At 45.9% G+C, this 25759-nt stretch overlaps 1 protein-coding gene across 1 annotated transcript; it reads right to left on the bottom strand.

The window, feature by feature from the left end:
- Positions 1-3261: 3261 nt before the first annotated feature.
- On the bottom strand, positions 3262-24865 carry CHDH (choline dehydrogenase). The gene is made up of 7 exons (XM_065886136.1): positions 24163-24865; positions 23377-23528; positions 22495-22624; positions 21401-21535; positions 5023-5165; positions 4438-4540; positions 3262-3680 (listed from the first exon to the last, which is right to left on the bottom strand). The coding sequence occupies exons 1-7, from the start codon at positions 24863-24865 to the stop codon at positions 3262-3264; spliced, it is 1785 nt and encodes a 594-aa protein (XP_065742208.1).
- Between the last annotated feature and the right edge of the window lie 894 nt (positions 24866-25759).

Genomic DNA, 25759 nt, shown 5'->3' with positions numbered 1-25759 from the left:
GAAGGCCCCAGAAGCTTCTCCAGTGCAGGATGGGCTTAACCGGCCTGATGAACTCACTTTACGGCTGATGCCACGCTTGTGAGAGAAACCAGAGCAGTTTATTCTGTGGTGTTTATGTTTTGCAGTCCTAAGTGTCTTTGCCCGTTGCCTGTTTTCCTGCAAAGGTTTTTACTGTTAGGCTGGGTGGTCAGTTTGTCCTGAAAACTGGTTAGCATCACACACAGAGTCCTAACTCCTTTACTAGCCTCCCCGACTCAAAGACAGACTCCAGCTATGGCCTTCATTTGTTGAAAAAAAAGGTTTTACTTCTCTAAAATGATATTCCTTCCCTACTGGGGACCTAGGGGGGCAGGCGAGGAAGAGGAGCAGGCCTGGGGCCCTTGCTCCTAACCAGAGAACGAGAGCCAGAATGGCTGGGAGGGCGCCCTGTGGGGACAGTGGCAGGAGATGCGATGGGAGGCTGGGTCTCAAGACGGGGCCAGCGGAGAAGGGTGTGTGTTTTTTCTGGGTTTTAAGAGAAAGGCACCTAGGCATTTGATCTGATGGTAGGTAAGTCGTGCTGTGGAAATCTGAAATGACCTTTGGGCGGAGGAACACGGTTTGGCTGGAGAGAAGACTCTATTTGAATCTGTGGAAGTGGCTCCTGCGGCCTGCACGAGGGCCACACGAGGCCGGACGTTAAGGCGCTGGAGTCCCACCTCTGGGACCTGCCCTTTCCTGGTCACCTGCGGGCAGGCTGCTCCTCTAGCTGTGTGCTCTGGCTCTTACTCTACCAGGAAGAACCCTGATGCAGCAGCTTAAACACTGGCTTCTTCGGAGGGGTCAGTGTTCTGACCACTAGGCACATTTGCAGCTTTCTGTTAGGCTTTTTCAACCATTTTTGGAAATGTACGTTTTTCCTTTTGGGGAGTACTGCAGGCTTTTTGCTAAGGGACTTAAACGACGTCTTCCTGGTTCTTCAGGAGGCTGAGCGCTGGCCGGTCTCCATGCCCCTCGGGCTGCCAGACTATGGCTCATCCTCCCCAGTTCCAGTTTGCACTTTCCTCCCCTCTCTGGCTTCCTTGGCCAACAGTCCTCTCTTTCTGAGGTCGGAGCTTTCTTCGTGGTGGTGGACCCTTCAGGTTAGGACACAGGCCACTGGCTCCACCCTGCCCACGCGGCCACAGCACTCAGCTGTCAGGGCTCGAGGGAGGGACCACCTCAGATCAGAATATTCTGTCCTGGGTCTGAACTCCAATAGCAGTTTTCTCTTGGGTCCTGGATATACGCGACACTCATGCTCTCCTCCTTTGAAACGTGTGTTGGGGGGTGGGCAGTGTCATGTGATCGCATGGAAGGAGGCCCCGTAGCAAGGGCGGGAGAGGGGCCTGGGTGCCATCCACCGTACAGGCTCCCCTTACACACTTCGCTTTGCCCATCGACACACGCACACTAGCGCATCAGCCACTGTCTCGGGCCGAGGGCACCACAGTACGCAGAGGTGACCGAACTGAATGGCCAACTCACCTGCCATACTGGCGCCAGAGGAGGTCAGCGCAGTCACACTCAGGCCTGGGACCCCCCCCTCCCCGCGCACCTGATGTGTCACTTCGTGGCCCTCAGAGCAGGGGGCTGGCACCTGCACTCCTACTGTTCCTTCGCCCCCGCAGGCAGCTTCACAACCCAGAGGAGGCCTGTGGGCAGGTGGGGACCTCTCTAGGAGAAAGACATCTCTTGGCAGATGTAGAATTTTCTTTCTTGACCCTCCGGTGGAACCGAAAATAAAGCAAGATACAGGTAAGATGAAACAAGGTTTGCTTAAGGAATTTTAAAGGAAGGATGGTGTGATGGCTTTCTTCTTTCCACCCTTCTGGAACTCTTTCTCAGAAACGTTAAGTTGCAGCTGTTGGGCCTCCAAGGCACCTCAATCCACTGTGATCCAGGGTGAAGCCAGGAATGTTCCATTTTCCTCCCCTCCTGATTCTGGGTCCAGCACGACAGGTTTCCATTCTTTCTCGCCATAGACAGTGGCTTTTGGATATCGTCAGAAAAACCAATCCAAAATGCATTCAAGTTTTCATTACCTTGTAGAGACAGGCTGGATAATGACAGTCTCAGTTCAAAGATAAGTTACGGGATTGCATTATTGAATTATAAGAAGTTTAAAGATCAGAGAGCTGTCTTAAATGTTACTTTGTATCTGTTTCCCCCGCCCCCACCCCCGCCCCGCAAACTCAAATCTTTGCCAATTTATTTTTCTTTCACTCAACTGCGTGTTTTTTGTTTTTTTTTTTTTACAGGATCAGGATCATAGTTTTACTTGACTGCTTTTTCCGTCAGTCTGGCTCCCGCCTGGTCTGTTGCTGTGGACGTCTGGAGAATGTGAATGAGCCGGCCGTGGCCACTGCTGAGCCCTCCATCTCCCTAGGCTGAGAGGGAGGCTTTGCATGGAGCGGGCCAGGGATGCAGGTTTGCTCTGGGTTTCTAGGTTTCCTGGCAACAGGAAAATCTTTAAAAATGCTAAACCCTGAAACCTATGGTAGTGAAAAGGCCCTGTAGACTCCTGAGTCCTGGAAAAAGTCCCAGAATTCCTCTCATCGGGCTGATGGTGTTAATAAGAACCAGAGCATCAGAGAGGTGGGCTGCAAGCCCCTCAGAGGTACCCAACTGAGCATCAGTTCCTGCCTCGCTCTGGGAGTGAAATCAGGAAGCGGCAGAGAAAGGAGAAGCCTGTTTCTCCCAGCAGGCAGCTTTCCCTCTGGACACTGGAGGCTTGTGCACACATCCCAGCTGAGCTCCACGCTCCCTAACTCCTGTGGGACCCTCGGCCTCCGCTGCAGCTTTCAGCCTGAGAGGGAGGATGCCCCGGCCTCTGTGCAAGCACCCTGCTCTTGGACGGGCTTGCCTCCAGAGGGAGCCTGGGAGAGAACCACTTTCCTCAAGTCCTATCAGGACCCAGGAACACAGCAGGACCCGGGGTTGGAGAGCACCGCGGAACACAAGACGAGGACCTGGCCGGAGTTACCCATTCTCCACCGGCCTCCCGTCCCCTTTGCTGTCCTACCAGGAGGCAGGGAGGAGGGGCCCCAGCCAGAATGCCGGCCTTCCCCAGAGGGCCCCCAGGGACATGCTGGGAAGAAAGAACCCGATTCACTGACCAATACTGGTTTCATTTCTTAAATTATTCAATTCTTGGCCATCAAATTGTAACATTCTAGAGAGATCCAGGAAAGCACATTTGGCGCCAAGGGCTGTGCTGAGCCTTCTTACTCAGGGACAGCCTCAGCGCTGGGTGGCCAAGGTCCTGGGCTTGTAGACAGGGACAGCCTCGTCCCAGAGAGCTGGCCGCCCCTTGATGATGTCGGCTGCCTTCTCTGCGATCATGATGGTGGGGGCGTTTAGGTTGCCACTGACCACACTGGGCATGATGGAGGCGTCGACCACCCTGAGGTTTTCCACCCCGAGGACCCTGGTCTGCGGGTCCACCACTGCCATGGGGTCGGAGGGCTGGCCCATCTTGCAGGTGCACGATGGGTGGTAGGCGCTGTCTGCCTTTGCCCGCACAAAGGCGTCTATCTCCTTATCCGACTGGACGTGGCTTCCTGGCTGGAGCTCCTTCCCCCGGAACGGTGCCAGAGCTTTCTGTGCAAAAATTTCTCTGGTCAGCCTCACACACCGACGGAAGTCATCGATGTCAGTTTCTGTCAAGGAGAAGAAACAGGTTACATGCCTCCTCTTACCGTGCTGGCCTCGCTGGAAGATTCGCCACTGGGAGAGGCTCAAGAAGCTGCCCAAGGGGACACGGTTCAGGGACATGGAGGTCCAAGCCACCAGGTTGCCTGTCACCTACCCATCAGCAGTTACAGTGCAACCAAGCAGAGTCCCACGAAGCCCAAACAGACAGCATCCTAGACGGACACAGCTTGCCCCGGAGGCCCTACGTTTAAATCGGAGATCTGAATGTCCTTATCTATAAAATAGAGATAAGACTACACGTCCTGCCTCTGCCACAGCGTGAGTATTATTGGGCAAAACCTGCCCCGTGGGGACTGTGCAGTTTTGCTGTGCATAAAGAGGCAGGCCCAGGAGTGTAATTTGCTTTTAGAAGATACTCACAGGAACAGTAAGAAAAAGGTGCTGTGAGCTATCTATACACAGCCAGATCTCCTTGCGTCTCTTGGTAGATTGTTCTGGAAGCTGCAAATCCTGCCTACTGTGCAAGATGGTGTGTCAGGGTTACTTCAAGTGACCGAGGGCACTACATAGCAACACGTGCACGTTTACAGCCCAGGATAATGGGGTGGCAGGAGGACAGAATGTGACTTGTGTCTCAAAAATGGGGTCCAGGGGTGAGATTCAGGGACAAATATGAACCCCATAAAGGCATTCATTCATGCAGTCAATCCATCAACGACCCAACAAGCCCAGGTCTGGGAGAGACAAAGGTGGCTGAATTACCTGTTGACAAGTAGTTGGGTTGGATCACAGGGTGGTCATGGGGGTTGGCACTTCTCAGTTTGAGCCAGCCCACGCTCGTGCCCCGCATGGTCCCCACATGCACCTGGAAGAGCCCAGAGAGGCGGTGACTCCGGTTAACCCCCCAGCTTAGTCATTTAGAGAGGCCCCGGGTTTCCTGTGGTCCCTGGGACTCAACACCCAGAGTCAATTAAGAGCAGATACATTTTAAAATCTACCTGCATCTTACCAGCCCCACCCACAACACACACAAAAGGCATCAAAACCACCTCAGTCCCTCTCTCCTGCTTCCTGGCTTTATACCTGATGCCTCATGTTCAGGGGCTGGCGGTCCCTGGGCAGAGCCGGCTTCATTGTCCATTTTTAGTCCTCAGGACCCGGTGCAGCTGCCCCGAGCTGGGTGCGGGTGTGGCCTTGCTGTGCACCACGCAGTCTGCTTCACTCTACCTCTGGCTCCCCACCCCCCTTCCCTCCCCTCAGACACTCCGGGCAGCTGGAGAGCAGGGCACCGCCTTCTGGGCCGCCCACCCTGGAGGCCCTGCTGCAGTGGGGAGACGACCTGCTCACCTGGTAAGCCTCCTGCTGTGGGGGGACCCGCCCATGGTCGATCACCTGGGAAGGGAGGAAGTGGAACTGGATGTCCGGGTGGGGGACCCCAGGCTGGCTCCGGATGAACCCACCTGTTTCCAGATGGGCCGTGGCTCCATCCCCTGAGGATCAGAAGACGATGAGGCAGAGGAGCAAGTCCAGGCGTGGCAGGTGGGCCAGCCTCCTCTCTCCCGGGCACTTCCTCCTCCTCTTCCTGGCCTGTAGTCTAGTGCCTGGACCCAAGTCCTCGACTCTGTCCTCCTTCCCCGAGGTGGGCTCACCCAGCACCAGGGCTTTCGATATCAGCTCCATGCCAAGGGGCTTTAGCTTTGCCCCTTCCCCTGACTCCACCCCTGCCAACTGGACTGTGGGACCTGATGTCCTATGGGCATATCCCAAACCTACTGCAGCCCACCCTTCACACACAGGTCGTGATCCAGGTCAAGGCCCCCTTCCATCCAACCTCCCACTGTTGCAGGAAGGGGAACCCCTTCCAGGGCCCAAGAGTGGGCTCTTCTCTAATGCTCGGAAATGAACTGTCCGAGGAGGCACACGTGCTGACAAAGCAAAAGACTTTATTGGGAAGGGGGCGCCCGGGCAGAGAGCAGGAGGGTAAGGGAACCCAGGAGAACTGCTTTGCCACGTGGCTCACAGTCTCAGGTTTTATGGTGATGGGGTTAGTTTCCAGGTTGTCTCTGGCCAAGCATCTTGCTTGGCCCATGGTCTGACTCAGGGTCCTTCCTGGTGGCGTGCGCATCTCTCAGCCAAGATGGATCCCAGCGCAAAGGATTCTGGGAGGCTGGTCGTCTCTGCCCTCTTTCGGCCCCTCCCAAATCCTCCCGGTTAGTTTTCACCAGCAGCACCATGTTCTTTTTCAGGACCTCCTGTTGTGAGACACCTCAGGCAAGAGGCTATCATCGCGCCTGGCCAAGGCGAGTGGTTTTGGTTAATGGTTCCCTAACAACTCGAGAGCCCACTCTCGGGCCCTGGAAGGGGTCTCCCTTCCTGCAACAGCTGGCGACTCTGGTGGAATCTCTTCTTTACCACGACTGACATCCTGACTGCTCAGGTACCAGCTCACCTACCGACGGACCAGACCCAGAGGCCACCACTGGGACCCTCTTGTCTCTGATCTCCTCCTGACGCAGATGACTGGCCAGAGTGCCCCGCCCAGGTAAGGAACAAGAGACGTCGCTGACGTCTTTGCCCTTCCCTTCCCTCTCCCCTTCCTCTTCTCAACCCCTCCTGTCCCACCCTCCTTTCTTCTGGATGCGGGAGTCTTGTTGAAGGGCTTCAGTTATCTGAGCGCCAGAGCCTGATCACCTCCGGTGGGCAGAGAACTTGAATTATCTGGTATCTAGTTTCTGGTAGGGCCGAGTTCCTGTCCTCCCTTCCTGGAAGCCCAGAGAAAAGTCCCGTAACACCTGGCAGGAGATGTCCGTAAGGCCACCCCTTTTGTCCCCCCCCCCCCCGGCCCCCGTCCTTCCCCTCTTCTTTCAAACTGCCCTCCTTTCCTCCCTTTGAAATCTCTGAAGACCTGAGATATTTCCATTTACTCTGTTCGTCAGTACTTGGATCTGAAGTACTCTGTCTCTGTAGGAGGTTTTCTGAGAGACTGCAACCTTGTATTTAAGGGAGTGTCTGATTAGGACAGCGGTGCCTGTGTGTGTTTCGTACCCTGTGTTCTGTGCTGCGATTTGTGATGGCCATTCTGCCTTATGAAATGGGAAATTCTGGTTCTGTTCCACTGCAGAGCCCTCTTGGGAGAATTCTGTCTGACTGGAGAGATTTTAGCTGTGAGCCTATGACTAAGAAAAAGATGATATTCTATTATAACACTGGGTGGCCAGAATATTCTTTAGACTCCAGAGAAAACTGGTTTAGGTGAAACTCTTGAAAATTCCAAACTGGTTCTTTTTGCACATACAGTTAGAAAAGGGAAGCTTGATAAAACGTCGTTTCAGAATTCTGACCCTGAGGGAACAACTCCTTCTGAGAGAACTTGCTTTTCTCGCCCTGTGCCTTGAGACCAGGGCTCTCAGGATCACTTATCTATCTGATCTAGATCATCTCTAATTCCTGAGATTGAGGGGAAAAAAAACAATGTGGAAGGAAAGCTTTCTAAATTTTACTTATTCCAACCATTATTTATAAACTAGTGAGTTTTATAATACCTGATTCATAACTAACTAAGTTCAGAAAATGAAGCTTTGAGATCTCTGGTTGTGTTTGTCTATATATCTGTGTGCGTTATATATATGTCCTTACCTTTGGATGTTATTACCAAAACTGATTTTTTAATGAGCTCTATTTAATTGGCTTAAGGGAAATTTAGTGCTTATATAAATTTTCAAAAATACAGAAGGTAACTGGCCAGAATTAATTTCAGGTTCATGTAAACTGGGAAATATTCAGTATTAAATTAATATCTGGTATTAAACTTAGTTTAAGTTTGTTAATTTAAATAGACATGTCTTTGTCATCAACATTAAGTATAATACCTTTATTGTACCTAGGTTTAATAGAAGTCAAATAAGATCTTATTATATCTGTTGTAAATTTGTCAGCAAGGAACATAACTTGGTGTGATGAAATTTTTTAAGTGAATTAAAATACAAGTGAGATCAGAGCTTTTGGGTGAACTTTTTAGGAATAATTATATTTTAGGAATGTCTACGTGAGAATAATCTCTCCAGATACTTGGAAATATACTTGAAATTTAGAGTTGTTCTAAATTAAGTGATGGAAGTTATTGAATAGCTAGGTGGTTCCCAAATAAAATAAGATACTGAGACATCAATTACTAAACAGAGAAACTAAATGTATTTAGGACTATTAATGAACATGTTTGGTGCCACCCTGAGATGTTCTCTTTAAGAAAGCAAATGTTTTTAGAAATTTTCACTAGTATTTATGTTTACCAATCTACAGAATGCTAATGTAAAAGTTCATAACTGCTGGGACTTCCCTGGTGGTGCAGTGGTTAGGATGCCACGTTCCCAATGCAGGGGGCCCGGGTTCAATCCCTGATCAGGGAACTAGATCCCACATGCATGCTGCAACTAAGAGTTCACATGCCACAACTAAGGAGCCCGCCTGCTGCAACTAAGACCCAATGCAACCAAAAAAAAAAAAGTTCACAATTGCTTACCTCTTAGTTTTCACTAGAAAGTAAGGTTTTTAAGAGTTGAGGGCTCTAATTTAAACATGTAATTAAAGCTAATAGAAATAATAAAGGAAGCATTCCAGTGTACAGCAGGAAAGTAGGATGTGTATTTGCAGTGAGGAAGGTATGAGAATGGAATTGCATTTTATTAAAGGAAAAGAAAGTGAGTCTGTCTTAGAGCTGGTTGTTTCTCAGTGGAGAAGAGAATGGGGGGCAGACTAATATGGATACAGAAAGTGATGGAGGGTTTGTGGATGGTCAGGATTGGCTAGGTGCAGAGTACAGTTAATTAAGTGAATTTTGTTACTAAAAGCAGGCTGGTACAAGACTGGATCTGGTTTTCTCTCTTTAGTAAGAGGACAAAGTTTCCTTGGAACGCTGCTTTTGATAACAGATTGTGTGAGTTTCCGTGCCGTTAAGTGATCTGTATTTGCTTTTGAGATCTCTTGTAACTTTGGTTAAGGAATAAGCATTATCTCACAATGACCTATGATCTTATTTGACCAAGTGTTTTGAGACCTTTTGACAAACGTCCCAAATACCAAATTGTAATTAAAGTTCTTTTGACCTCCAGCTAACTTGGGGACACTTTAGAGGGTCTCTGAGGCATTTCAGAGAGAAATATTTAACTAGTAGTATTTGGTATGTTAAATTACATGGAGATCATTACCACACTAGGGATAAACCTACTTAGAATATACTGTGTGGAGAAACAGTATTAATATACACATTCTAGAAATTATATAAAGTTTCTGAAATTTGGATATGTCCTGGTATTGTTATAATATTAGTTATCTTAAAATGTTGTATGTGACAGAAACTTGGTTAAGCTTCTTTGTTAACCTTGCCTTTTTAAGACTTTTCGTCGTTCACGGGCAGTTAAACTGATGCTTTGCAAAACTGCTTCATCTTCAAGAAGATTCACAGAAAGGGCTTTAGACAAGTACAGGTTTCTGATAACTTTTAAATCATACTACTAAACTAGGTAAGACATTTTTCTTTTGAGTAGCTATTTTATTTATGTCTTTTATTTATTTGTTTGTTTGTGTATTTATTTATTTTATTTTATTTTATTTTTGGCTGCACTGCGAGGCATGTGGGATCTTAGTTCCCCGACCAGGGATGGAACCCTTGGCGTCTGAACCACTGGACCGCAGGGGAAATCCCAGGTAAGATATTTTTTAACAGTCTAATGGAAACTGTTAACAAAAAGGATTAGTTACATAGGATTGAGTAAACTGATGAACGTGGTTATAATTTTTATGGTTTCTGTCTGAAACATTACTAGCTTTTAATCTGTGTTTTCCAGATATAAAGAAACCCCCTCAAACTAATCATGACTTGCAGCAATTTGGTAAATTGTACCTTTGTAAGCAGAATTGAAACACTTCTCTTTTCTTTCTACCTGATCCCTCCAGAGATTGCAAACTCTTAGGTTCCCAGCAGCTGTATAAGATAAATTAGTAAAGCCACCTCCTAACAGGTGCAGGAATCTCGGGTTATTTTGCGGACCTCAAAAAGGGAGGGATTCACCTAAATCTATAAGGCAAAATCTGTGACAGGCCCTTGGCCTGGCTTTCCTGGCCTTGGGAGGCCTTTTATCAAACTTAATTTGCAGACAGATTAATCTTGATTTGGAGATATCTGATAAAAATGAGGGTAATTTTAGGGAGAAAGAGACATTTCAGGGGATATCAAATTCTAATTCTGTTTATTGAGGTCTGTATTCACTAAGACTCACTTCTCAGATAGTTCCTTGCTGTTATGTTATATTGTTGCAAAGTTTAATTGAATTATTAAAAGGACGCTCTAAATTTGTTTCTGAAGCTTAACTCAGTAATCTATCTTTGGATTAAGATCAGATGCTCCATGATCTGCAACCGGAAGGTTAACTCCAGGCTATGGTCATTTAAATTTAAAGGCTCCCTTATGTTGGGGAAATTAAACTGTACTAGGGATAACCAGCCTAGTAACACTAGGAAATTGGGCTGGGTGCCTTGTGGACAATGCCAATATATAATGTCCCTTCAAGATAAGAACTGGTATACAACAGACTAAGTCAGATGAACTGGGATATACTGGGCTGCACCTAATGGAAGTTCTTGACTTAAATTTTTACATATGACCTTACTAATACTGCTAGCTATATTATTTTTTATATTGCCTGTTTTACAAAATTGTTGTTTCTTGCATTACCAAATGTGTGACTGAGCCTCTGATGAAATGATGACATATAGTTACATGAGATCAATGACCGTTATAGTGTAATTCTAGATACGGGAGGAAGCACGTCAGCATCGTCCCTCCTAGATTTAATCTAACTAGAAAGTAAAGTATTTTACCAAAAAACTACCTCCCTCATTCAAATAACATTTTCTACACTAGTATCAGACCAAAAAGGCCTAATCAAACTATATTTTCTCTCCTTCCTCTTTACCCTCACCCTAAGCATAGTTCTATTTAATTACCATGAGTAACCTCTATAATAACTACACCACCAATAGGCACTGACCAACCAGTGACAGTTACTAATCAAGCACCATAACTATACAACGCCACAATTCCTATAGCCTCTTCACTAAAAAATCCAGAATCACCTGTATTATAAATCACTCAATCCTCTAGCCTGTTAAACTTGAAATACAATCTCCACTTCCTCATCTTTTAAAACATAAAATACCATTGAAAATTATATTATCAACCCTGAAGGAAATATACCTAAAACAGTCTTCTTAGAAACTCAAACCTCAGAATACTGCTCAGTAGCTATAGGCGTCGTATAACCAAACACTACCAACATCCCCCCTAAATAAATCAAAAATACTATTAAACCCAAAAATGAGCCACCAAAATTCAACACAATCCCACAACCAACACCACCACCCACAATCAACCCAAGTCCACCATAAATAGGCAAAGGTTTTGAAGAAAACCCCACCAAACTAATTACAAAAATAGTACTTAAAATAAATACAGTGTATGTTATCATCATTCTTACATGGCCAATGACGTGAAAAATCATCGTTGTTATTCAACTATAAGAACCCTAATGACCAACATCCGAAAATCACACCCATTAATAAAAATTATTAACAGTGCATTTATTGATCTTCCAGCCCCATCAAACATTTCATCATGATGAGATCTCGGTTCCATTTGTTTAGTATTACAAATCTTAACAGGCTTATTCCTAGCAACACATTACACATCAGACGTAATAACGTTTTCTCATCAGTAACACATATCTGCTGAGATGTAAACTATGGGTGAGTTATCCGATACCTACATGCAAATGAAGCCTCCATATTTTTTATTTGCCTATTTATTCACATAGGACGAGGCTTCTATTATGGATCCTATACTTTTTTAGAAACATGAAACACTGGAATCATCTTATGATTTACGGTCATGGCCACAGTATTCATAGGCTATGTCTTACCTTGAGAACAAATACTCTGAGGGGCAACAGTTACTACTAATCTCCTCTCAGCAATTCCATGTGTCGGCACAAGCCTTGTCAAATGAATCTGAGGTGGCTTTTCAGTAGATAAAGCAACTCTTACACGCTTCTTTGCTTTCCATTTTATTCTCCCATTCATTGTTACAGCACTAACAGCTGTCCCCTTACTATTCTTTCACGAAACAGGATCTAATAGCCCCACAGGAATCTCATCTGACGTAACAAAATTCCATTTCACCCCTACGATACAATCCAAGACATCGAGGTGCCTCATTACTACTTCTAGTACTAATAATGTTAGTAGTATTTTCACCCAATTTATTAAGAGACCCTGATAACTACACCCCAGCAAACCCTCTCAAAACACCACCCATATCAAGCCAGACTGGTACTTCCTATTTGCATATGCAGTCCTGCGATCAATCCCCAATAAACTAGGAGTACTGGCCCTCATCTTTTCAGTCTTAATTCTACCACTCATCCCAATGCTCCACACATCCAGACAACGAAGCGTAACGTTTTGACCTCTAAAGCATAATATTTCGCTCTCTCAGCCAATACCTATCTTGAGTACTAGTAGCAGACCTATTAACACTACCATGAATTGGAGGACAACCCGTGGAATACCCCTTCATTACTGTCGGACAACTAGCATCTATATTATATTTCTTTTTAAATTTGGGTACTAATGTCAGTAACTAGCATCACTGAAAATAATCTCCTGAAATGAAGAGTGTTTGTAGTATATCTATTACCCTGGTCTTGTAAACCAGAAAAGGAGAATAACATTCTCTCCCTGAGACTCAAGGAAGAGGCTCCAGATCCACCATCAGCACCCAAAACTGAAATTCCACTTAAACCATTCCCTAAAACTTTGTTACGGGACATTTACAAGATTATTAAGTACCATGTCAGTATTAAAATAACCTCTTTTTACCATAAACTACTATGTACTTCGTGCATATATGCACTACCACATTACTATGTACCTATTACCATATCGTACATGATGCATTATATGTATAATGTGCATTATTTACCCCACGCTTACAAGCATGTACATTATCTTACTGACAGTACACAGTACATCGTATGTACAATCACACATTAATTATTTACCCCACGCTTATAAGCATGTACATTATCTTACTGACAGTACATAGCACATTAAGTCAAATCAACCCTAGTCAACGTGTGTACCATATCCAGTAGATCACAAGTGTAACCAGCGGGCTGCGTGAAACCATCAGCCCGCTTGGGGTGTCCCTCTTCTCGCTCCAGGCCCGTAACTTGTGGCGGTTTCTACTAATGAACTTTATCAGACAAGTGGTTCTCACTTCAGGGCCATCTCACCTGAAAGAGCCCACTCTTTCCTCTTAAATAAGACATCTCGTCGGACCAGCGACTAATCAGGCCACGCTTACACATAACTGTGATTTCATGCGTTTGCTAATTTTTAATTTTTAAAGGGATGCTGTGACTCAGCTATGGCCATCTGAGGCCTTAACACAGTCAAATAAATTGTAGCTGGACTTTAATTGAATATTATTTACCAACATCATCAACCATAAGGTGTTATTCAATCAATGGTTACAGGCCATAAGGAAATTACGGACACACATACACACACGTACACGTACATACACACACACATGCAGTAAACAGATGAATGACCTGTTTAACAAACCCTCTTTACCCCCCACTAAATCCCATGCTCTACATGCCTATAATGCCTTGCCAAACCCCCAAAACAAGGCAAAAACATATAAATACATGGGACTTAGCTGTCTATACTCGATAAACATGAACTGAATGCTCAGAATTAGATAGACCTAGAAAATAAACCCCAATCATACCACCAATCAACTACTTAGATATTTACCATTTATACAGACCACTTCTATCAAAATTTTAACACTAAATCCGACATAAACCAACCACATACATATTACTTCACTATGTAAAAACAGCTTGTTAGTGTAGCTTAAAACCTAAAGCAAGGCACTGAAAATGCCCAGATGAGCTTACCAAGTCCATAAACACATAGGTGTGGTCCCAGCCTTTCTATAAATTTTTAATAAAATTCACATGTAAGCATCTGCGCCCCAGTGAGAATGCCCTCTAAATCATTAAGATGAAAAGGAGCAGGCGTCAGCACGCTCATATGGGTGGCCCATAACGCCCTGCTTAACCACACCCCATGGGAGACAGCAGTGAGAAAAATTAAGCCGTAAACCAAAGTTCGACTAAGTTGTATGAACTGGGGTTGGTAAATTTTCTGCCAGCCACCGTGGTCATATAATTAACCCCAATTAATAGAAACTCGGTGTAAAGTGTGTTAAAGAGTGATACAAAATGAAGTTAAATTTTAACTAAGCTGTAAAAAGCCATAACTAAAATAGACTATGAAGGTGACTTTAGTATTTCCTGACTACAGGACAGCTAAGACCCAAAATGGGATTAGATACCCCACTATGCTTAGCCCTAAACCCAAATAACTACAAGAACAAAATTACTTGCCAGAGTTCTACTAGCAACAGCTTAAAACTCAGGGGACTGGGCTGTGCTTCCCACCCTTCCAGAGGAGCCTGTTTTATAATTGATAAACCCCGATAAACCTCACCAACCCTTGCTAATTCAGTCTATATTACCACCATCTTCAGCAAACTCAAGCATAATTATCATACATAAAAACGTTAGGTCAAGGTGTAACCTATAGGATGGGAAGAAATGGGCTACATTTTCTATTTCAAGAATATATTTCTCACGCACGAATTATGAAAACTAAAAACCAAAGGAGGATTTAGTAGTAAATTAAGAATAGAGTGCTTAATTGAACAAGGCCACGAAGCACGCACACACTGCCCATCACCCTCGTCAAGTATTATAATAACTTCCTATAATCTATTAGCAAATACTAATCATACAAGAGGAGACAAGTCGTAACAAGCATACTGGAAAGTGAGCTTGGATAAATCAAAGCGTAGCTTAAATAAAGCACCTAGTTTACACCTAGATTTCATAATTTATGAATACTCTGAATGAAATCTAGCCCAACACCTCTCCCCATATCTACTAATATAAGCAGACTAAATAAAACATTCACTCAACATTTAAAGTATAGGGGATAGAAATTTAAAATATCCTCTGGCACTATACAGAAGGTACTCTAAGGGAATGATGAAAAAGCATTAAAAGTAACAAAAAGCAAAGTTTACCCCTTGTAACTTTCGCATAATGATTTAACTAGAGAACATCTAACAAAGAAGTTAAATATGGCGAAACCAGACGAGCTACTTATGAACAGTTTATTAGAACAAACTCATCTATGTAGCAAAATAGAAGATTTATAAGTAGAGGTGACAAACCTGACTAGCCTGGTGATAGCTGGTTGTCCAGGAAAAGAATTTCAGTTCAACTTTAAAAATTACCAAAATAATTATAAATTTTAATGTATTTTACAATGTTATCTAAATAGGTACAGCTTTTTAGAAATGGATACAATCTTATCTAGAGAGTAAAAACAAACAACACCATCGTTGGCTTAAAAGCAGCCACCAATTAAGAAAGTGTTCAAGCTCAACAATAACTTTAATACCAACAACAAGCAAATCGACTCCTAGATTTGTACTAGACTAATCTATTGACCGACAGAGGCAATCATGTTATTATGAGCAACAAGAAGTATTTCTCCTTGCATAAATTTACATCAGTAACTAATAATATACTGATAATTAACAGTAAATAAATACAACTCAACATTAAATTATTTATTAAACACTGTTAACCCAACACAGGCAGGCACTCAAGGAAAGATTAAAAGTAAAAAGAACTTGGCAAACGCAAACCCTGTCTGTTTACCAAAAACATCACCTCTAGCATAACTAGTATTACAGGCACTGCCTGGCCAGTGACAACTGTTAAATGGCCGCAGTATCCTGACCACGCAAAGGTAGCGTAATCATTTGTTCTCTAAATAAGGACTTGTACGAATGGCCACACGAGGGTTTTACCGTCTCTTACTTTCAATCAGTGAAGTTGACCTTACCGTGAAGAGGTGGGAATAACAAAATAAGACGAGAAGGCCCTATGGAGCTTTAATTAATTAAGCAAAAAAACCCTAATTAAACCACCAAGGGATAACAAAATTTTACATGGGGTGACAATTTTGGTTGGGGTGACCTTGGAACACAAAAAAGGCTCTGAGTGATTAAGTCTAGACTTACCAGTCAAAACATATCATCACTAATTGATCCAAAAAATTGATCAACAAGTTACCCTAGGGATAACAGCTCAATTCTATTCTAGAGTTCATATCAACAATACGGTTTATGACCTCGATGTTGGATCAGGACACCCCAATGCTGTAACCGCTATTAAAGGTTTGTTTGTTCAGTGATTAAAGTCCTACATGATCTGAGTTCAGACCGGTTTCTATCTACTACATAGTTCTCCCAGTATGAAAGGACAAGAGAAATAAGGCCCACTTTAAAAAGTGCCTTAAAACCAATTAATGATATAATCTTAATTTAATTAATACATATAATATATTACTCAAGACCAGGGTTTGTTAAGGTGGGGCAGAGCCCGGTAATTGCATAAAACTTAAACCTTTACAACCAGAGGTTCAAATCCCCTCCCTTAACAAAATGTTCATAATTAATATCTTAATACTTGTTATCCCCATCCTTCTAGCCGTAGCATTCCTAACACTAATTGAACGAAAAATTTTGGGTTATATGCAACTTCAAAAAGGGCCAAATATCGTAGGACCATGTGGCCTATTACAGCCCATTACTGAGGCAGTCTAATTATTCACTAAAGAACCACTACGACCAGCTACATCCTCCATTTCCGTATTTATCACTGCACCAACCCTAGCCCTAACCCTAGCCCTAAACATATGAATTCCCCTACCCACTTATTAATATAAGTCTAGGAGTATTATTTATGCTAGCTACATCAAGCTTAGCTGTATACTCCATTTTATGATCCGGATCAGCTTCCAACTCAAAATACGCATTGATTGAAGCCCTACAAGCAGTAGCACAAACAATTTCATATGAAGTAACACTAGCAATTATTCTTTTATCAGTCCTCTTAAGAAACAGGTCTTTTACCCTCTCAACCTCCATCACAACACAAGAGCATTTATGAAAAATTTTCCCATCATGACCCTTAGCTATAATATGATTTATTTCCACTCGAGCAGAAACTAACCGAGCTCCCTTTGACCTAACAGAAGGAGAATCTGAACCTGTATCAGGCTTCAACATAGAATATGCAGCAGGCCCATCTGTCATATTCTTCTTAGCAGAATACGCCAACATTATCATAATAAACATTTTCTCAACAATCCTATTTCTAAGAGCGTTCCATAACCCCTACATACCAGAACTATACAAAATCAACCTTATCATCAAAACACTATTACTAACAATTTCTTTCCTATGAATTCAAGCATCCTACTCTCGACTCTGATACGATCAACTAATACATTTACTTTGAAAAATCTTCTGACTACTAACACTAGCCATATGCATATGACATGTCTCACTACCTATTATAACATCAGGCATTCCTCCACAAACATAAGAAATATGTCTGATAAAAGAGTTACTGTGATAGAGTAAGCTATAGAGGTTTAAACGCTCTTATTTCTAGAATCATAGGAACTGAACCTGTGCTTAAGAATTCAAAATTCTTCGTGCTACCACATTACACCATAATGTATAGTAAGGTCAGTTAAATAAGTTATTGGGCCCATGCCCCGAAAATGTTGGTTTATATCCTTCTCATACTATTAAACTCCATCATCTCAGGGACCATTATTGTAATAACCAGCTCCCACTGACTACTTATTTGAATCGGTTTTGAAATAAATATACTAGCCATTATTCCCATTACAATAAAAAAGTTTACCTCATGAGCTACAGAAGCATCCACTAAATAGTTTCTAACACAGCTACCGAATCCATATTACTTACAATAGCCGTTATCACTAACCTATTATACTCCAGCCAATGAACTATTACAAAAATCTTTAATCCAACAGCATCTATAGTAATAGCAATAGCCCTAACCATAAAACTAGGACTATCTCCATTCCGCTTCTGAGTACCTGAAGTTCCACAAGGCACCTCATTAACAGCATGCTTAATCTTATTAACATGACAAAAACTTGCACCCTTGTCAGTATGATACCAAATCTCACCATCCATCAGCCTAAACCTAATATTATCCATATCCATACCATCTATTATAATCGGAGGATGAGGTGAACTAAACCAAACCCAACAATGAAAAACTACAGCTTATTCATCAATTGCTCGCATAGGGTGAATAACAGCCATTATACTGTAAAACCCAACTATAACAATCCTTAACCTACTAATATATATCATAATAACACTTCCCATATTCATACTATTCATTTACAGCTCAGTCACCACCACACTACCACACACAAAATAAGATACCCATTATTACAACCCTCATTCTCATCACCCTATTATCAATAGGAGGTCTTCCTCCACTATCAGGACTTATGCCTGAATACTCATTCAAGAAAAAGCAAAAAATAACAATATTATTTTACCCACACTAATAGCTATCACAGCGTTACTCAATCTGTACTTCTACATACGACTCACGTATTCTACAGCACTAACTATATTTCCCTCTATAAATAATATAAAAGTAAAATGACAATTTGATTTGACAAAACAACTTTCCTACCAACAGTAACTGTAATATCCACAATACTCTTATCCCTTACACCAATCCTTTCAGTACTGGACTAGGAACTTAGGTTACACAGACCAGGAGCCTTCAAAGCACTAAGCAAGTATAAGTTACTTAATTCCTGCTCACTAAGGATTGCAAGACTATATCCTACATCAATTGAATGCAAATCAAACACTTTAATTTAAGCTAAATCCTCACTAGATTGGTGGGATTACATTTCCCACGAAACTTAGTTAACGAAAAAAAAAAAAAAAAAAAAGCGGAAGAAGCCCCAGCAGAATTGAAGCTGCTTCTCTGAAGTTGCAGTTCAATATGTAAAATTCACCACAGCACTTGGCAAAAAGAGGACTCGACCCCTGTCTTCAGATTTACAGTCTAATGCTTTCTCAGCCATTTTACCTACATTCATCAACAGCTGACTATTCTTAACTAACCATAAAGATATCAGTACCTTATATTTACTGTTTGGTGCTTGGGCTGGAATGGTAGACACTGCCTCAAGCCTGTTAATTCATGCTGAATTAGGCTAACCTAGAACACTGCCAGGAGATGATCAGATTTACAATGAACTTGTAACAGCCCATGCATGTGTAATAATTTTTTTTATAGTTATGCCTATCACAATTGGAGGCTTCAGAAACTGACTAGTCCCACTAATGCTGGGGCACCCGATACAGCCTTTCCCCATATAAATCATACAAGCTTCTGATTACCTCCACCCTCCTTCCTACTACCACTTGCATCATCAATAGTTGAAGCCAGTGCCGGTACAGGCTGAACCGTATATCCACCCTTAGCTGGAAACCTAGCCCGTGCTGGAGCTTCAGTAGACCTTACCATCTTTTCCCTACATCTAGCAGGTGTCTCCTCAATTTTAGGTGCTATTAATTTTATTACTACAATTATTAATATAAAGCCGCCCACCATACCCCAACATCAAACACCACTATTTGTAATGATCTGTTTTAATTACAGCTGTATTGCTGCTATTATCATTACCTGTATTAGCAGCCAGGATTACTATGCTATTAACAGACCGAAACCTGAACACAACCTTTTTTGACCCCCGCGGGAGGGGGTGATCCAATCTTATATCAACACCTATTCTGATCCTTCGGACAACCTGAAGTCTATATTCTGATTTTACCTGGATTTGGAATAATCTCACATATTGTAAATTATTATTCAGGAAAAAAAAAATAGCCTTTGGATATATAGGTAAGTATGAGCCATAATATCAATCGAATTTTTAGGATTCATTGTATGAGCTCACCGTATGTTTACAGTAGGTACAGACGTTGACACACGAGCATATTTTACATCAGCCATTATAATTATTGCTATTTCCGCAGGAGTAAAAGTATTTAGTTGACTAGCAACCCTTCATGGAGATAATAGCAAATGATCTCCCACCATAATATGAGCCCTAGGCTTCATTTTCCTTTTCGCAGTAAGTGAATTAACAGGAATTGTCCTAGCTAACTCATCCCTAGACATTGTCCTTCACGATACATATTATGTAGTCGCACACTTCCATTACATATCAACAGAAGCAGTACTCACCATTTACGGGAGGCTTCGTACACTGATTCCCACTATTCTCTCAGGTTATACACTCAACTCAACATGAGCAAAAATTCACTTTGTAATTATATTTGTAGCTGTAAATATAACCTTCTTCCCACAACATTTCCTAGGTCTATCTGGAATACCATGACAATATTCCGACTACCCAGATGCATACACAAAATGAAATACTGTCTTATCCATAGGCTCATTTATTTCACTAACGGCAGTAATATTAATAATTTTCATAATTTGAGAGGCATTAGCATCAAAACGAGAAGTCTCAACAGTAAAGCTAACATATCTCCCAGGAGAATTTGGGAGGGGCAAAAGGAGGAGGAGAAGATCAATCTACCAGAGTCCTTCTCGCTGGAATCCATCTTGGCTGAGAGACGCACGCACCACCAGGAAGGACCCTGAATCAGACTATGGGCCAAGCGAGATGACTGGCCAGAGACAACCCAGAAACTAACCCATTACCGCAAAACCTGAGCCTGAGAGGCACGTGGCAGAGCGGTTCTCCTGGGTTCCCCCAGGCTCTCTGCCTTGGGGTTCCTTCCCAATAAAGTCTTTTGCTTTGTCAGTACGTGTGTCTCATCGGACAGTTCCTTTCCGAGTGTTAGACAAGAGCTTACTCTCCGGCCCTGGAAGGCCCTGCGACACCTGCACCGCCTCGTCCTCAAGGTGCTGCAGTCTCCCTGGCCCAACAAATTCATTCTTCAAGCACACCCAATGCCTAGCCCCGGGGCCTTTTGCACGTACCTATTCTTCCTGCGTAACAGACCCCCTGCCACCATTCTCCAGTTTAACATCCTAATTATTCCTTCACTGTACTTAAAACTTAGCATGTTTACTTAGTTTCCTTCCATTGTCTCCACTAGGGCGTAAACTCCCTAAGAAAACCTGCCTTATTAGCACTTCTCACCATGTAGCACAGCACACGGTAGGTGTGCGAGAAATGCATGCTGAGTGAAGAAGATTTCGAAGCACTACTTCCTGGCCAAACTCAGTACTCTGAGACCCAGCTAGAAACCGCATGGAAAATGCTGAGAAATAGAAGCTGTAGTCCACCATCAAGTGCCCTTTCTCTGCATTTTCTCCTGGCCCCTTGGGCCCCAGGCAGTGTCCAGGATGAGGCCATCCCTATCCATCCATCAGGAAGGGCAGCACCCAGCCCCTGCAGAGTCACCCCGGGCAAGCCCTGTGTATCGCGTCTGGTCCTCACACCAACCTGCCACACGGGAACGGCATATCCCCATTTTGCAGATGGGAAAACTGAGGCTCAGAGAGCTGAAATAAATGGCATAGCTCAGCTTTGAACCAGCAATCTGGAGCCACAGCCCGGGCTAAGCACCTCAGGAGGGAGGCTGTGCCGCCCACAGAACATCTCTCCCAAAATCATGGAGGAGCACACCCACCTGTGAACTTCCAGAGCCACTCCAGGCCAATCCGGACCTTCCTCAGGGGCTTTTGTGCTGAGTGGAGGGTGATGGGGGAGGTGCACGCCTGCTGGATGTATATCTCCAGGTGGTCTTGGAGGTTCTGGCCAACTCCTGAAACCGGAGCGGGTGGTTAGGAAAATGTCTCCCAAAGGGGCTTAGCTGGCCTCTCAACATCCCCTGGTTTTGAAAACTTTTCTTCCACCCACTTATCTGCCAGGCCAGCTGCTGCTCATTCCCAGGGACACCACTCCCTCACTCCCAGCCATGTCTGGCCCTCTCAGATGCTGCCAAAGCTGCCTGCCCTTGACACTCGCTCCCAGGGCAGCACCTGTAACCATCCAGGTGCCTTCCTGCTAAGCCAGCACCCTCCACCGGGGTAGTGCCCACGCCTCCAGCGGGCACCACTCAGTGAGCTGTCCCGGGACGGCTGACCCTGCACCCTCACCCCTGGCCTGGGGAAGGAGGGAAGCAGGCCTGTCATGCTGTGCAGACCCAGCATGAGCCCATCCAAGCTCAAGGGGACACTGGGCGGGTCACTGTCATGGACCGGCACTTTCAAAGACCTCTTATGATAAAGCTTCAAGCTCTGGGAGCTTGAGTTATAAGAGAGGGCAAGAGGGACAGGGACAGGCTCCAAAGGGCATCAGAAACAGTCTATGAAATAAATATTAGGCCGGGAGAACCATCTGAACATGAACAGCATGTCAGGGTAGCTGGTGTGTCCTGAGGACGGAAAACACAAAGGCCCCGACCCCTCTTGCCACGCGGCTGCCCTGTTGACCTGCCTGAGCCGGGCCCAGTGGGCTTTACGGGCAGACGCTCCCTGCTAGAGGTGCCTCGCTGCTGAGAGGGACGGGATGTCTGGGGAAGGGAGGAAAACGACACAAAAGCTTGGGGTTTCGCTGGGGGTAGGAGTCCAGCGAGGCCTGGGGGACCTTCAGGCTCATGGGAACAATGTGACAGTTCTGAGGAGCCCTGACTCCTGTCCCTCCCCACTCCATGCTAATAAAGTATAATAAACTTTTATTTAACAGGGACACCTCTGGGGCGCAGTGGGGAAGGGAGCTCACCAGGAAGGTGGCACACCACCGGGATGCCCAGTTGCTTGAGGTCGTCTGCATTGCCCACGCCCGACAGCATGAGCAGCTGTGGAGAGTTGATGGCACCTCCACTCAGGATCACCTCCTTGCTGGCGAAAGCCTGGAAGAGGCGAGGGGCCAGGCAGCTCACACTTTCCCAGAAAAGCCAGTCAGAACCCCAAGAACACGGCCTTGGCATGGCGCACCCACATGGTGGGTGGGGATCCTGCCCACAGGCTCCAGAGCAAGGAAGAGGATGCTCTGGGCGCCACTAGGTGAAAGTAGCCCACACGTGCAGCTGTGGGTGTGTGTGATCATACATCAAGTGTGGTTCATACTCTGATATATCCTGCAACAGCCTGACAGTAACGATGGTCTTAAAAACAGGACTGTAGAGCTTAAATGAGACAAATGGAAGCAAGCACTCAAACAAGCAGTTTAAATAGAGCACATGGTGAGAGAGATCTTCACGTGGGATGCAGAACAATCCCCACATGCTCCTAAGTGGAAAACAGCACAGTGCAGAAATAGGGAGTGTGATCACAGGTATGGTTTTTAAAGCCTCTGATATAAACCTATCAATTTCTGGACAAGTGTGGAAGGCAATAGCAGAAAGGGGTTCATGGGGGCACTCAAGCCCGGGCACCATGGGCCCTGTGCAGGTGGCTAGACTGGGGCTTCCTCACCTCTGCCAGGCCACCACCTCCTGGGGACAGTCTTTCAGGCTGTTGCCACCAGCCGCTCACTCCTTATCATGTTGATGGCGACAAGGACGTGACTCCTGCCCACCCACACTGACTGAGCATGACCACGGGGTCACTGCCCACTCCCTCCCTGCCGTGTGAGCTGCCCATGTGGTGGTAATTCACTCACCCTGTGGCTCTGGCCGTTCTTGATGTACTCCACACCCACTGCACGGGTACCTTCAAACAGCACCCTGCTCACAAATGTCTGGGTCTCAGCCGTGAGGGTGGGGCGGCTCAGTGCCGGATGCAGGTACGCACAGGCCGTGCTCCAGCGCTTGCCTGCAGGACAGAGCAAGGAGATCAGTCACAGCCCCAGCCTGTTCCCTAGGCACCTATCGTGGAGGGGGAGGTAGGGAAGGACTGCAGAAAGAGGGAATTTGCCCTTCCCCTGACTGTGCAAGTTCTGCCTTCAAAGGAAGGCTGAGACCAAAATACCCTGTCTAACTGACATCCACATCTACCTGGGGCCCCTGGATGCAGGTGGGAAAACATCCCTCACCCTTGACAGGACGACAGAGACCAGGAGTGGCTGATAATGAGAGCCCTGGGTCCACCCGGGCCTTGCCTCTGCCCTGCTGCAAGGCCCGTCACTGCTCTGTGCCTCAGTACGCCCATCTGTAATAAAACTTGGGGCTGTGTGGCCGGAGAGCTGCCTCGTCATTCCACACCAACAGGGACCAGAGGATGCCCAAGGGGTCACCATCTCCGAGTCACTTCTCATTGGCTTTGAATGGTATTCTGTGGCCTGTCGCCAGTGTAATCTGTCATATCCCCTCCACCTCAAACCAGTCCCACTCTGTCCACACTTACTGACCATGACAGGTGGGGGCAGGAGGGTCGGGACTGTGATAGAGCAGCGTTTCGTTTTTAGAGGAGGAACCTGGGAGATGGGGAATCGGAGGCCTCGCACTACCTTCGTGGATGGTCATATCCATCCAGCCGAAGCCCTCTTGCTGGAAGCCGTTCATGTCCTCGGTGAGGGGGTAGCCGGCCTCCTGCGCCGCCTCCAGGAACGCGCGGTGCAGCGGGTGGCCGCTCTTGCCCCGGGACACCCGCAGGGGGCCGTCGCCGCCGCGGTACCTCCCGGCACCCAGCTCGTGCGCCTGCGCCTTGCGGAAGTAGGGCAGGCAGTGCGCGTAGTCCCAGCCCGCCGCGCCCTCCCGCTGCCAGCGCTCGTAGTCCTCGGCGTGCCCACGGATGTAGACCATGGCATTGAGCGACGACGAGCCACCCCAGACCCGGCCACGTGGCCAGTACAGCACGCGGCCGTCCAGGCCCGGCTGCGGCTCCGTGTGGTAGCACCAGTTGTACCTGTCATCGCACAGGTTGGCCACGAGGGCTGCGGGCATGTGGATCTTCCAAAGGAGCCGCTTGCTCCCCGCGTACACATCCTTGGGCCCGGCCTCCAGCAGCAGCACTCGCGTGTCGGGGTCCTCCGTGAGCCGGCTGGCCAGCACGCAGCCAGCGGAACCCGCACCCACCACCACGTGGCTGTACTCACCCCCAATCCGGGGGCGCTCGCTGGCCAGAGCACGGGTGCCCCGGGGCCAGTGCTGCCCCAGGGCTCCCCGGGGGCCCAGGCTCCCTTGCCTGCAGCCTCGAAGGATGCACCACATGCTTCCAGCCCAAGTCCTCTTACTTCCACGGGGCGAATGTGATGATTCACTTTCCCTAAAACAGAAAAAGAGGCTCTGAAAAGTTTAACTCAGCATGCACTGCAGAATCAGCCCACAGCTGGGGCAGCAAAGGTCCCCTGCAGGCCCGCCAGGTGCCTGCCGGGCGCTGGGTGGGGCAGGCCTGGCTGGCACGTCACTGCCCGCCCTGGGGAACCAGGAGGAACGAGTGGAAGCACAAGCAGGATTATCAGTCCTGTGGGACCGACGAGCACACGGCTGGGGGCACTGGAGTGGGGAGGTCCCCAGAAAGGCTTCCCTGTGACATCTGTGCATGAACCCGGAGGTCGGGCAGGAGTCCACCTGCTGGAAAACAGGGGCTTTCCAGGTTTACCCTCACTCCTCATCTGTTCAAGACAGTAAGACAGTTGCTGAGTCCCTACCACGTGCCAGGCACCATTTCCTCTCTAGCAATACTCAGAAAACAAGGCATCTGCTCTCAAAACTGATGGTCTGGGACTAGGGAGACAGACAAGACTTACATAAATAACCAAAGGAAGGTCAGGGTGAGAGGCTGGAGACTAAAGAGCTCAAAACCTTTGACCTAAGGGCCCCAGAGTGCATGAGAGGGCTTTTCAGCAGGTGATGGGGTCAGAGCTACAATCTTTCAAGATCACTCTGTTGAGTGCTGGAGTTTTAACAAACACCAATAACTTCTGGAGGATCCTTTCCCAACAATGTTCATATTAATCCCAACATGCTCAGTGCACAGAGGTGGAAAAGAGTCAAGATATCCCATCAAGACCTCCACTGACACAGGAACCTCTGAGAAAGCCCCACCCATGAGGCTCAGGCACACAAGGCCCACTCAAGACTGAGGTTGCAACAGGAGAACTG

The sequence above is a fragment of the Phocoena phocoena genome, chromosome 10 (genome assembly GCF_963924675.1).
Source record: "Phocoena phocoena chromosome 10, mPhoPho1.1, whole genome shotgun sequence".
NCBI classification, from domain to species: domain Eukaryota; kingdom Metazoa; phylum Chordata; class Mammalia; order Artiodactyla; family Phocoenidae; genus Phocoena; species Phocoena phocoena.
Note: the sequence above shows the minus strand (reverse complement) of the source record. Positions and strands in the feature narration are given on the sequence as shown.

Excerpts from the sequence above, each read along its gene's own strand:
- CHDH (XM_065886136.1), bottom strand. The coding sequence starts at position 24,865 with ATGTGGTGCATCCTTCGAGGCTGCAGGCAAGGGAGCCTGGGCCCCCGG. Across the intron at positions 22,625-23,376 it reads AGAACGGCCAGAGCCACAGG|GCTTTCGCCAGCAAGGAGGT; the intron begins GTGAGTGAATTA and ends CGCCTCTTCCAG. Across the intron at positions 3,681-4,437 it reads ACCCAACTACTTGTCAACAG|AAACTGACATCGATGACTTC; the intron begins GTAATTCAGCCA and ends TCTCCTTGACAG.